General features: G+C 41.9%; 1 protein-coding gene across 1 annotated transcript in view; it reads right to left on the reverse strand.

Annotated features, from left to right (window-relative positions):
* The window catches only part of Cpa6 (carboxypeptidase A6), a 441,999-nt gene that overhangs the window by 89,348 nt on the left and 338,799 nt on the right, over positions 1 to 13,852 (reverse strand). The window contains exons 7-8 of the mRNA XM_021160312.2: positions 5,036 to 5,146; positions 4,047 to 4,137 (exon numbers count right to left, since the gene is read on the reverse strand). Coding sequence (XP_021015971.1) covers positions 4,047 to 4,137; positions 5,036 to 5,146 — 202 coding nt within the window. The remainder of the gene's footprint in view (positions 1 to 4,046; positions 4,138 to 5,035; positions 5,147 to 13,852) is intronic.

The following is a 13,852-nucleotide window of genomic DNA, read 5'->3' on the forward strand; positions in this document are numbered from 1 at the left end:
TCAGATATTAGAATGGCTACTCCAGCTTGTTTCTTCATGCCATTTGCTTGGAAAATTGTTTTCCAGCCTTTCATTCTGAGGTAGTGTCTATCCTTTTCTCTGAGATGAGTTTCCTGTAAGCAGCAAAGTGTTGGGTCTTGTTTGTGTAGCCAGTTTGTTAGTCTATGTCTTTTTATCGGGGAGTTGAGTCCATTGATATTAAGAGATATTAAGGAAAAGTAATTGTTGTTTCCTGTTATTTTTGATGTTAAAGTTGGCATTTTGTTCTTGTGGCTGTCTTCTTTTAGGTTTGTTGAGGGATTACCTTCTTGTTGTTTCTAGGGCGTGGTTCCTGTCCTTGTATTGTTTTTTTTCTGTTATTATCCTTTGAAGGGCTGGATTCGTGGAGAGATAATGTGTGAATTTGGTTTTGTCATGGAATACTTTGGTTTCTCCATCTATGTTAATTGAGAGTTTGGCTGGGTATAGTAGCCTGGGCTGGAATTTGTGTTCTTTTAGTGTCTGTATAACATCCGTCCAGGATCTTCTGGCTTTCATAGTCTCTGGTGAAAAGTCTGGTGTAATTCTGATAGGCTTGCCTTTATATGTTACTTGGCCTTTTTCTCTTACTGCTTTTAGTATTCTATCTTTATTTAGAGCATTTGTTGCTCTGATTATTATGTGTCGGGAGGTATTTCTTTTCTGGTCCAGTCTATTTGGAGTTCTGTAGGCTTCTTGTATGTTCATGGGCATCTCTTTCTTTAGATTTGGGAAGTTTTCTTCTATAATTTTGTTGAAGATGTTTGCTGGTCCTTTGAGTTGAAAATCTTCATTCTCATCCACTCCTATTATCCGTAGGTTTGGTCTTCTCATTATGTCCTGTATTTCTTGGATGTTTTGAGTTAGGATCTTTTTGCATTTTACATTTTCCTTGATTGTTGTGCCGATGTTCTCTATGGAATCTTCTGCACCTGAGATTCTCTCTTCCATCTCTTGTATTCTGTTGCTGATGCTCGTATCTATGGTTCCAGATTTCTTTCCTAGGGTTTCTATCTCCAGTGTTGCCTCATTTTGGGTTTTCTTTATTGTGTCTACTTCCCTTTTTAGGTCTAGTATGGTTTTGTTCATTTCCATCATCTGTTTGGATGTGTTTTCCTGTTTTTCTGTAAGGACTTCTACCTGTTTGATTATGTTATCATGTTTTTCTTTAAGGATTTGTAACTCTTTAGCAGTGTTCTCTTGCAATTCTTTAAGGGATTTTTGTGCTTCCTCTTTATTGTCTTCTGCCTTTTTATCAGTGTTCTCCTGCATTTCTTTAAGTGTGTTATTAAAGTCCTTCTTGAAGTCCTCTATCATCATCAGGAGATATGCTTTTAAATCCGTGTCTAGCTTTTCCGGTGTGTTGGGGTGCCCTGGACTGGGCGAAGTGGGGGTGCTGGGTTCTGATGATGGTGAGTGGTCTTGGTTCCTGTTAGTAAGATTATTACGTTTACCTTTCGCCATCTGGTAATCTCTGGGGTTAGTTGTTATCGTTGTCACTATTTAAAGATTGGAGCAGAAGCTGTGTTCCACTCACCAGCAGTCTCTAAATCCTGCGGCGGGGGTCGTGGGTAGCTGACGGTACCCCGGTGCTGGTCCAGCCGGAAGAGGCCTGTGGCCCTACTCAGGCCGTTTTTCTGCTTCCCTAACTAATGTAGTCTCTGGTCCCGCGTGCAATTGGATTGGAGCAGAAGCTGTGTTCAACTCTCCAGAAGTCTTAAGATCCTGTGGTGGGTGTTGTGGGTAGCTGGTGAGTGTCAGCTGACCCTGCGCCCCAGCTGCCCAGGTGCTTTTCTGACCGGAAGAGGGTTGTGGCCCTATGTAGGCCGGATTTCTCTCTCCCCAACCAGAGCAGTCTCAGGTCCCGCGTGATTGGACTGGAGCAGAAGCTGTGTTCCACTCACCAGCAGTCCCAAAATCCTGCGGTGGGGGTCTTGGGTAGCTGGCGGGTGTCAGGCAACCCTGGCGCTGATCCGGCCGGGTAAGGCCTGTGGCCCTACTCAGGCTGGTTTCTGCTTCCCTAACTAATGCAGTCTCAGGTCCCGCGCAATTGGATTGGAGCAGAAGCTGTGTTCCACTCACCAGAAGTCTTAAGATCCTGTGGCGGGTGTTGTGGGTAGCTGGCGAGTGTCAGCAGACCCTGCGCCCCAGCTGCCCAGGTGCTTTTCTGACCGGAAGAGTGTTGTGGCCCTATGTAGGCCAGATTTCTCTCTCCCCAACCAGAGCAGTCTCAGGTCCCGCGTGATTGGACTGGAGCAGAAGCTGTGTTCCACTCACCAGCAGTCCCAAAATCCTGCAGCGGGGGTCGTGGGTAGCTGGCGGGTGTCAGGCAACCCTGCGCTCCCGCTACCCTGGCGCTGATCCGGCCGGGTGAGGCCTGTGGCCCTACTCAGGCCGGTTTCTGCTTCCCTAACTAATGCAGTCTCAGGTCCCGCGCAATTGGATTGGAGCAGAAGCTGTGTTCCACTCACCAGCAGTCCCAAAATCCTGCGGCGGGGGTCGTGGGTAGCTGGCGAGTGTCAGGCAACCCTGCGCTCCCGCTACCCAGGTGCTGATCCAGCCGGATGAGGCCTGTGGTCCTACTCAGGCCGGTTTCTGCTTCCCTAACTAATGCAGTCTCTGGTCCCGCGTGCAATTGGATTGGAGCAGAAGCTGTGCTCCACTCACCAGAAGTCTTAAGATCCTGTGGCGGGTGTTGTGGGTAGCTGGCGAGTGTCAGCCGACCCTGCGCCCCAGCTGCCCAGGTGCTTTTCTGACCGGAAGAGGGTTGTGGCCCTATGTAGGCCGGATTTCTCTCTCCCCAACCAGAGCAGTCTCAGGTCCCGCGTGATTGGACTGGAGCAGAAGCTGTGTTCCACTCACCAGCAGTCCCAAAATCCTGCGGCGGGGGTCGTGGGTAGCTGGCGGGTGTCAGGCAACCCTGCGCTCCCGCTACCCTGGCGCTGATCCGGCCGGGTGAGGCCTGTGGCCCTACTCAGGCCGGTTTCTGCTTCCCTAACTAATGCAGTCTCAGGTCCCGCGCAATTGGATTGGAGCAGAAGCTGTGTTCCACTCACCAGCAGTCCCAAAATCCTGCGGCGGGGGTCGTGGGTAGCTGGCGGGTGTCAGGCAACCCTGCGCTCCCGCTACCCTGGCGCTGATCCAGCCGGGTGAGGCCTGTGGCCCTACTCAGGCCGGTTTCTGCTCGTGAATGGGTTTCTATCGTCTATATTTTGAAAGACTTAATTACAGATTCTGCAAATGGGCAACTTTGGACAATACCTCTTGTAGAATGATTCTTTCTCCTCCTGTTTCTGCTCCAAGTATTCCAGCTAGGGAGTTTCTTATTGCCTCCCAATCCCTGCCTACCTCCTTTATTCTGCAAAAGGATTCCTTTCATAAAATGACACTCTCCTCCTGAATGAGAAATAATGGTGTAGAATGCAGAGAAATCTCTTTCCTGTGTGAGTGTCCCGTAAAGGAATCAGTGCTCACTTGGATGGTGGGCTGCAGCCAAGGACAGCACAGCTTTGCTCTCTGTAGATGTAATGTCAGCATGGGTGCTGTTCTGATGGCACACTGAACCCATTCACACAGTGGCACATGAGCTGCTACTTTAGTTTTGTCAAGTATTTCTCAACTGTTTATCTGTGTTTAAAATTTTAATTTTCAGGATTAAATTGATAAATTTAAAACCTCAATTTTCTTTTATATATTAAAACTCTTTTTACTTTCTTTTGCAATTTTTTCTTTAAAGATTTATTTATTTATTTTATGTATATGAGCACCCTGTTGCTGACACACCACAAGAGGGCATCAGATCCAATTACAGATGATTGTGAGCCACTATGAGGTTGCTGGGAATTGAACTCATGGCCTCTGGAAGAGCAGCCAGCATTCTTCTTGTGCTTAAAATCCACAAGCTTCTCCTTTCATCTTTGTCTCTGTGAAGATTCGGTACATATACCTTCATTTACCTCCCAGTGGAGTCCTGTCTGGCCTGTACCTGTGGGGTTCTAGGTTCTGAAATCCAGCAACTTCACACTTACTGCACCATTTCACTTTCCAGTTGCGATTGGCATCAACTCCACGACAGCGAAACTTAGAGTCTCTTGACCGGGTCTTTCTCCAGAATCGATCCTAGATATGATCAGGCAGAGAAGAAGGTGCTTAGAAGGTGTTCTAATTTCATTTCAGCTGCTGTGATAAAAATACCCCAACAAAAGGGAGCTCGGAGGAGAAAGGGTTTGTTTGGATTACAATTCTAGGCTGCAGTCTACCATTTCTGGGGAAGTCAAGGCAGAATATCAAGTAGCTAGTCTCATTGAGCAGAGAATAAAATCATCCTTGCTTGCTTGTTTAGCTCTTTGCTTTCTCTTCTCTTATCCGGTTCAAGGCTCAGTCCACAAAACAGTACTGCCCATAGTGGGCTAGGTTTTCTTACATGAAGTTACAGTCACAGCAATCCCACAGACATGCCCATAGGCCAACCTGCTCTTGATCCCACGTGACTCTAGATTGTGTCATGCTGAGTTTAAACCAACCAACACAAAGGACATTCATATACATGTTAGTTGCTCATTGGGTAAAGGCATCATATTACTTTGGGGGGGGGGAATTTCTCCATGTGTAGACCACCTAGGAGAAGACAGATGAAGATTAGCCCAGACCCAGCCTTATGCTCTGCCTTCTAACACCATCCAGTATCTCCTATATTTTTGACTCTTTTTTTTCTTAAACAATTTAACACAATGTATTTTGGTCATTTTTCTGCCTTCATCTCCATTGGGTTATTTTTATAGGTTAACTGAATAGGTTAGGGAAGATTAGTGATTTTTTTTATTAATTTATTTGGGAAGAGAAATCTTTATTTCTATGAAACCTTATGAGAAAACGCATTATGAAAATGACTGAGGAGGAAGTTTCTTATGTTTCTTGAATTCATTAGTAGTAGGCTGACCAGCAAACACCTTTCCTGGCTCATCACTTTCTTATGACCTACTCAGTCCTTTTCAATTGGATAGGCAGAGCAACTTACATGTGTCCAGCTGAAATGGTATCCATCGACATTGAATACAGGCATGATATAGAAATATAGATGATTCAACATTTTTTTCATGGCTGGGTCAGTCTTGTAGGTCAGAATGGCCTGAAAGACAAAGGAGACATTTACCTTAAGGATGGATACCAAAAGGTGAGTTTAAAGGGAAAACACCTGTGAGATATCCTTACTGCTCAGAGAAAGATCATACATGCTGGACTGAAAGGTAACAAGCTAACATGTACTGTGCTCTGTTTTTCTCTCTGAATGAGTCTCTAGATTACCACTACTACTGGTAATAATACCAATATTGATTTTTTCTTACCAATAATAATGATAACTCTTGATTAACAATTTAGTAGCAGAGCCAATAAACAGAGTAAGTGAATAGCTCCTGTACTGACTATTTTTGTGTCAACTTGACACAGCTGGAGTTATCACAGAGAAAGGAGCTTCAGTTGAGGAAATGCCTCCATGAGATCCAACTGTAAGGCATTTTCTCAATTAGTGATCAAGGGGGAAAGGCCCCTTGTGGGTGGGAAGATCCCTGGGCTAGTAGTCTTGGGTTCTATAAGAGAGTAGGCTGAGCAAGCCAGGGGAAGCAAGCCAGTAAAGAACATCCCTCCATGGCCTTCTGCATCAGCTCCTGCTTTCTGACCTGCTTGAGTTCCAGTCCTGACTTCCTTTGGTGACGAACAGCAATATGGAAGTGTAAGCCGAATAAACCCTTTCCTCCCCAACTTGCTTCTTGGTCATGATGTTTGTGCAGGAATAGAAATCCTGACTAAGACAGCTCCTTACAGTGTTTCAGATCTGGCTAAATATTTGGGATTTCCTTTTTTTTCTTTTTTTAAAAAAATGGATACTTTATTTATTTACATTTCAAATGTTATTCCCTTTCTCCATCCCCCCGGTCCCCCTCTACCATCCCCCCTCCACCCGCTTCTATGACAATGTTCCCCTATCTACCCACTACCCACTGCAGCCTCCCAGCCCTCACATTCCTGTACACTGGGGCATCGAGCCTTCACAAGACCAAGGACCTCTTCTCCCATTGATGCCTGACAAGGCCATTCTCTGCCACATATGTGGCTGTAGCCATGGATCCTTCTATGTTTACTCTTTGGTTCGTGGTTTAGTCCCTGGGAGCTCTGTGGGTCTGGTTGGATGAGGGTGTTGTTCTTCCTATGGGGTTGCAAACCTCTTCAGCTCCTTCAGTTCATTCTCTAACTTCTCCTTTGGGGACCCCATGCTCAGTCCAATGGTTGGCTGTGAGCATCCACCTCTGTATTTGTCAGGCTCTGGCAGAAGACATCTATATCAGGCTCCTGTCAGCATGAACTTCTTGGCATCCACAATAGTGTCTGCATTTGGTAACTGTATATGGGATGGATCCCCAGGTGGGGCAGTCTCTGGATGGCCTTTCCTTCTGTTACTGCTCCACATTTTGTCTCCATATTTCCTCCCATGAGTATTTTGTTCCCCCTTCTAAGAAGGACTAAAGCATCCACTCCACACTTTGGTCTTACTTTTTCTTGATCTTGGTCTGTGAATTATATCTTGGGTATTCCAAGCTTCTGGGCTAATATCCACTTATCAGTGAATGCATAACATGTCTGTTCATTTGTGATTGGGTTACCTCACTCAGGATGATATTTTCTTTTTCTTTTTCTTTTTCTTTTTCTTTTTCTTTTTCTTTTTCTTTTTCTTTTCTTTTCTTTTGTCTTTTTTTATTAGGTATTTTCGTCATTTACATTTCAAATGCTATCCCAAAAGTCCCCCATAGCCTCCCCCCCCCACTCCCCTACTCACCCACTCCCACTTCTTGGCCCTGGCATTCCCCTGTACTGAGGCATATAAAGTTTGCAAGATCAAGGGGCCTCTCTTCCAAAATGATGGCTGACTAGGCCATCTTCTGCTACATATGCAGCTAGAGACATGAGCTCTGGGGGTACTGGTTAGTTCATATTGTTGTTCCACCTATAGGGTTGCAGACCCCTTTAACTCCTTGGGTACTTTCTCTAGCTCCTCCACTGGGGGCCCTGTGTTCAGGATGATATTTTCTAGTTCCATCCATTTGCCTAAGAACTTCATGAATTGATCATTTTTAATAGCTGAGTAGTATTCCATTATGCAAATGTACCACATTTTCTGTATCCATTTCTCTGTTGAAGGACATCTGGGTTCTTTCTAGGTTCTGGCTATTATAAATAAGGCTGCAATGAACATAGTGTCCTTATTACATGTTGGAACATCTTCTAGGTGTATGCCCAGGAGTGGTATGGCTGGGACCTCATGTAGTACTATGTACAATTTTCTGAGAAACTGCCAGACTGATTTCCAGAGTGGTTGTACCAACTTGCAATTTCAAGAGCAATGGAGGAGCGTTCTCCTTTCTCCATATCCTTGCCAGCATCGGCTGTCACCTGAGTTTTGATCTTAACCATTCTGACTGGTGTGAGGTGGAATCTCAGAGGTGTGTTAATCTGCATTTCCCTGATAACTACGAATGTTGAACATTTCCTTAGGTGCTTCTCCACCATTAGAGTTTCCTCAGTTGAGAATTGTCTGGTTAGCACTGTTCCCCATTTTAAAAAAGGGGTTATTTGGTTCTCTGGAGTCTAACTTCTTGTGTTCTTTGTATATATTGGATATTAGCCCTCTATCAGATGTAAGATTGGTAAAGATCATTTCCCAATCTGTTGGTTGCTGTTTTGTCCTCTTTTACCTTACAGAAGGTTTGCAATTTTATGAGATTCCATTTGTCAATTGTTTATCTTAGAGCATAAGCCATTGGTGTTCTGTTCAGGAAAATTTCCCCTGTGCTCATATCTTCGAGGCTTTTCCCTACTTTCCCTTCTGTTAGATTCAGTGTGGTTTTATGTGGAGGTCCTTGATCTACTTGGACTTGAGATTTGTACAGGGAGATAAGAATGGATCAACTTGCATTCTTCTACTTGTTGACTGCCAGTTGAACCAGCCCCATCAGCCCCATTTGTTAAAAATGCTGTCTTTTTTTCCACTGGATGGTTTTAGCTTCTTTGTCAAAGATCAAGTGGCTGTAGGTGTGTGGGTTCATTTCTGCATTTTCAACCCTATACCACTGATCTACCTGTCTGTCACTGTACCAATACCATGCAGTTTTTTTTTTTTTTATCACTATTGCTCTATAATATAGCTTGAGGTCAGGGATGGTAATTCCCCTAGAAGTTCTTTTATTGTTGAGAATATATCCTGGTTTTTTTTTTTGTTGTTATTCCAAATGAATTTGAGAATTGCTCTTTCTAACTCTATGAAAAATTTGGATGCTGAAGTTATTTATCAGGTTTAGGAGTTCTCTGGTAGAAATTTTGGGGTCACTTAAGAATACTATCATATCATCTACAAATAGTGATATTTTGACTTCCTCCTTTCCAATTTGTATTCTTTTGACCTTCTTTTGTTGTCTAATTGCTCTAGCTAGAAATTCAAGTACTAGTATTGAATAGTTAGGGAGAGAGTGGGCAGCCTTGTCTCGTCTCTGATTTTAGTGGGATTGTTTCAAGTTTCTCTCCATTTAGTTTGATGTTGGCTAACTGGCTTGCTGTATATTGCTTTTATTATGTTTAGGTATGGGCCTTGAATTCCTGATTTTTCCAAGACTTTTATCATGAAGGGATGCTGAATTATGTATGTCAAATGCTTTTTCAGCATCTAGTGAAATGATCATGTGCTTTTTTTCTTTGAGTTTTTTTATGTAGTGGATTATGTTGATGGATTTCTGTATATTGAGCCATCCCTGGGATGAAGTCTACTTGATCATGGCGAATGATCATTTTGATGTGTTCTTGGATTCAGTTTGCAAGAATTTTATTGAGTATTTTTACATTGATATTCATAAAGGAAATTGGTCTGAAGTTCTCTTTCTTGGTTGGGTCTTTGTGTGGTTTTGGTATCAGTGTATCTATGGCTTCATAGAACTAATTGGGTAATGTTTCTTCTGTTTCTTTTTTTGTGGATAGTTTGAGGAGTATTGGTATTAGGTCTTCTTTGAAGGTCTGATGGAATTCTGTACGAAACCCATCTGGTCCTGGGCTTTTTCTAATTGGGAGACTTTTAACTATTGCTTCTATTTCTTTAGGGGTTATGGAACTGTTTAGATGGTTTATTTGATCCTGATTTAACTTTGGCATTTGGTATCTGTCTAGAAAATTGTCCATTTCATCCAGGTTTATCAGTTGTAGTAGGATCTGATGATTTTTTTTTAAATTTCCTCAGTTTCTGTTGTTATATCTCCCTTTACATTTCTGATTTTGTTAATTTGGATACTGTCTCTGTACCCTCTGATTAGTCTGGCTCAGGGTTTATTTTCTTGATTTTTCTCAAGGAACCAGCTCCTGGTTTTGTTGATTTTTTTTTTGGTACAGGTTGAGGGTTTCTACCTTGGTTGATTTGAGCTGAGTTTGAGTATTTCCTGCCATCTACTCCTCTTGGTTATACTTGCTTCATTTTGTTCTAGAGCTTTCAGGTATGCTGTTAAGCTACTAGTGTATGCTCTCTGTAGTTTCTTTTTGGAGGCACTAAGAGCTATGAGTTTTCCTCTTAGCACTGCTTTCATTGTATCCCATAAGTTTGGGTTTGTTGTCCCTTCATTTTCATGATATTCTAAAAAGTCTTTAATTTCTTCCTTGACCAAGTTATCATTGAGTTGGGAATTGTTCAACTTCCACGTGTATGTGGGATTTCTGTTTTTGTTTTTGTTGTTGTTGTTATGGAAGACCAGCCTTAGTCTGTGGTGATCTGATTGGATGCATGGGATTATTTCTATCTTCTTGTATCTGTTGAGGCCTGTTTATGATTGATTATATGGTCAATTTTGGAGAAGGTACCATAAGGTGCTGAGAAGAAGGCATATTCTTTTTGTTTTAGGATGAAATGTGTCTATAGATATCTGTTAAATCCATTTGATCCATAACTTCTGTTAGTTTCAGCATGTCTCTGTTTATTTTCTGTTTCCATGATCTGTCCATTGGTGAGAGTGGGATGTTGAAGTCTCCCTCTATTATTGTGTGAGATGCAATGTGTGCTTTGAGCTTTAGTAAAGTTTCTTTTATGAATGTGGGTGCCCTTGCATTTGGAGCATAGATGTTCAGAATTGAGAGTTCTTTTGGGTAGATTTTTTTCCTTTGATGAGTATAAAGTTTCCTTCCTTATTATTTTTTTTGATAACTTTTAGTTGAAAGTCAATTTTATTCGATATTAGAATGGCTACTCCAGCTTTTTTCTTGGGACCATTTGCTTGTAAAATTGCTTTCCAGCCTTTTACTCTGAGGTAGTGTCTGTCTTTGACACTGAAGTGCATTTCCTGTATTCAGCAAAATTCTGGGTCCTGTTTACATACCCAGTCTGTTAGTCCATGTCTTTTTATTGAGGAATTGAGTTCATTGATATTGAGAGATATTAAGGAATAGTGATGGTTGCTTCCTGTTGTTTTTGTTGTTAGAGGTAGAATTATGTTTGTGTGGCTATCTTCTCTTAGGTTTGTTGAAAGAAGATTACTTTCTTGCTGTTTCTAGGGTATAGTTTCCCTCCTTGTGTTGGATTTTTCCATCTATTATTCTTTGTAGGGCTGGATTTGTGGAAAGATATTGTGTAAATTTGGTTTTGTCATGAAATATCTTGTTTTTGTCCATCTATGGTGATTGAGAGTTTTGCTGGGTATAGTAGCCTAGGCTGGCATTTGTGTTTTCTTAGGGTCTGTATGACATCTGCCCAGGATCTTCTAGTTTTCATAGTCTCTGGTGAGAAGTCTGGTGTAATTCTGATAGGTCTGCTTGTATATGTTACTTGACCTTTTCCCTTACTGCTTTTTAATATTCTTTCTTTGTTTTGTGCATTTGGGGTTTTGACTACTATATGGCAGGATGAATTTCTTTTCTAGTTCAGTCTATTTGGAAATTTGTAGGCTTCTTGTATGTTCATGGGCATCTCTTTCTTTAGGTTAGGGACGTTTTCTTCTATAATTTTTTTGAAGATATTTACTGGCCCTTTAAGTTGGGAATCTTCACTCTCTTCTATACCTATTATCCTTAGGTTTGGTCTTCTCACTGTGTCCTGGATTTCCTGGATGTTTTGGGTTAGGAGCTTTTTGCATTTTCTTTGACTTTTGTTTCAATGTCTTCTGTGTTCTGCACCTGAGATTCTCTCCTTTATGTTTTGTGTTCTGTTGGTGATGCTTGCATCTATGACTCCTGGTCTCTTTCATAGGTTTTCTAACTCCAGGGTTGTCTCCCTTTGTGATTTCTTTATTGATTCTATTTCCATGTTTTGGATCCTGGATGATTGTGTTCCTTTCCTTCACCTGTTTGATTGTGTTTTCCTGTAGTTCTTTAAGGATTTTTGTGTTTCCTCTTTAAAGGTTTCTAGCTGATTACCTGTGTTCTCCCGTATTTCTTTAAGGGAGTTATTAAGTCCTCTATCATCATCATGAGATGTGATTTTAGATCTGAATCTTGCTTTTCCAGTGTGTTGGGGTATCCAGGACTTGCTATAGTTGGTTCTGATGATGTCAAGTAGCCTTGGTATCTGTTGCTTATCTTCTTGCCCTTGAGTCTGGCCATCTGGGTATCTCTAGTGTTAGCTGGTCTTGCTGTCTCTAACTGTAGCTTGTCCCTCCTGCAAGCCAATGTGTCAGTACTTCTGGGAGACCAGTTCTCTCAGTGAGGAATTTGGGCATGGAAAGATGTGGCACAGGGTCAGCTCTGGGACATAGATGGAAACTGGAAGAATTTTGTCCCTGGCTGTTCCTTGGTTCCTGTGTCCTGATAGCTCTGGGTGGGTCCTTCATGCAGAAGTGGTGGTCTAACCTATGATCACAGGTGTGTCACCACTCCTGGGAGGGAGGCCAACTCTCTCCCGGTAGTATTTGGATATGGAGAGCTGTGGCACAGGATCAGCTCTGGGTGCCCTTGGCTTTCATTAAATTTTCAATTTTAGAGGTTTCTTTCTTTCTTTTTCTTTTTCTTTTTCTTTTTCTTTTTCTTTTTCTTTTTCTTTTTCTTTTTCTTTTTCTTTTTCTTTCTTTCTTTCTTTCTTTTTTTTTTTTTTGTGGTGCTGGTAATTAAACCCAGGACTTTGTATATACTAGGCAAGTACTTTCCCTCTGAACTGCATCCCAGAAACATTTATATGAATATAAATGTATATGTGAATATATAAATAAGTATATAATATGAATGAGTCAATCAATCAACCAATCAATCACTATGTTAATTTTAGGCTTCATTTACTTTTAGCCTAAATAATTAACTACATGTGGTTGAGGGCCTTCCTGACACATCACATCATACACTATTGATGTCACATGCCTCCAGCCTTGGACCTTACTCAGTTCGTTCCTGGATTCTCTTTCGAAAGTTTAGTGGATGACACATCTTTATCATTTTCCTAGCTCCTTTCAGCTCTTGTTCTGTGTGTATATATTTATTTCTGTGAAGGTGTACATGTGTGCATGTATATATATATAAATCAGAGGATAATGAAGAATGCCATTCCTCAGCTACGATCCTTTTTAATTTTTAAGACATGGTTTTAATGACCTGGAACTTTCCAAGTAGGCTACATTGGCTGGCTAGTAAATTACAGCTATTCACCTGCCTCCACTTCCTGTGGGCTGGAATTATACGTGTGTGCCAGGTATATACCCAGCACTTTAAAAAGTGAGATTCTAAGGACTTCCTTCAGGTCCTTGTATTTGTACAGCAAGTACTCTTCCCATTGAGCCTTTTCCCCAACCTGAGATCTTGTTCTTATGATTGGGTTTTACTTAAGTTTGATACCACATCTGCGGACTTCACATTGTAATTTTGGGCTCAAACAGAATACCACAGTGTATACTAATTCAGGTTGAAAAACATAAATATTTTAAAATCTACTTACATGAAATAGAATTGCTTAAAGAGTTCTTTTTTCTTTCTTTTTTTTTTAATTTATTTTTTATTAGGTATTTTCCTCGTTTACATTTTCAATGCTATCCCAAAAGTCCCCAATACACTCCCCCCCAACCCCCTACCCACCCACTCCCCCTTTTTGGCCCTGGGGTTCCCCTGTACTGGGGCATATAAAGTTTGCAAGTCCAATGGGCCTATCTTTGCAGCGATGGCCGACTAGGCCATCTTTTGATACATATGCAGCTAGAGACAAGAGCTCCGGGGTACTGGTTAGTTCATAATAATGTTCCACCTATGGGGTTGCAGTTCCCTTTAGCTCCTTGGGTACTTTCTCTAGCTCCTCCATTGGGGGCCCTGTGATCCATCCAATAGCTGACTGTGAGCATCCACTTCTGTGTTTGCTAGGCCCCGGCATTGTCTCACAAGAGACAGCTATATCTGGGTCCTTTCAGCAAAATCTTGCTAGTGTATGCAATGGTGTCAGTGTTTGGAAGCTGATTATGCGAAGGATCCCTGCATATGGCAATCACTAGATGGTCCATCCTTTTGTCACAGTTCCAAATTTTGTCTCTGTAACTCCTTCCATGGGTGTGTTGTACCCATTTCTAAGAAGGGGCAAAGTGTCCATACTTTGGTCTTCGTTCTTCTTGATTTTCATGCGTTTAGCAAATTGTATCTTATATCTTGGCTATCCTAAGTTTTTGGGCTAATATCCACTTATCAGTGAGTACATATTGTGCGATTTCCTTTGTGATTGGGTTACCTCACTCAGGATGATGCCCTCCAGGTCCATCCATTTGCCTAGGAATTTCATAAATTCATTCTTTTTAATAGCTGAGTAGTACTCCATTGTGTAAATGTACCACGTTTTCTGTATCCATTCCTC

This window comes from Mus caroli, unplaced genomic scaffold (genome assembly GCF_978045245.1).
Source record: "Mus caroli unplaced genomic scaffold, Mus_caroli_1 scaffold_1, whole genome shotgun sequence".
Lineage (NCBI taxonomy): Eukaryota > Metazoa > Chordata > Mammalia > Rodentia > Muridae > Mus > Mus caroli.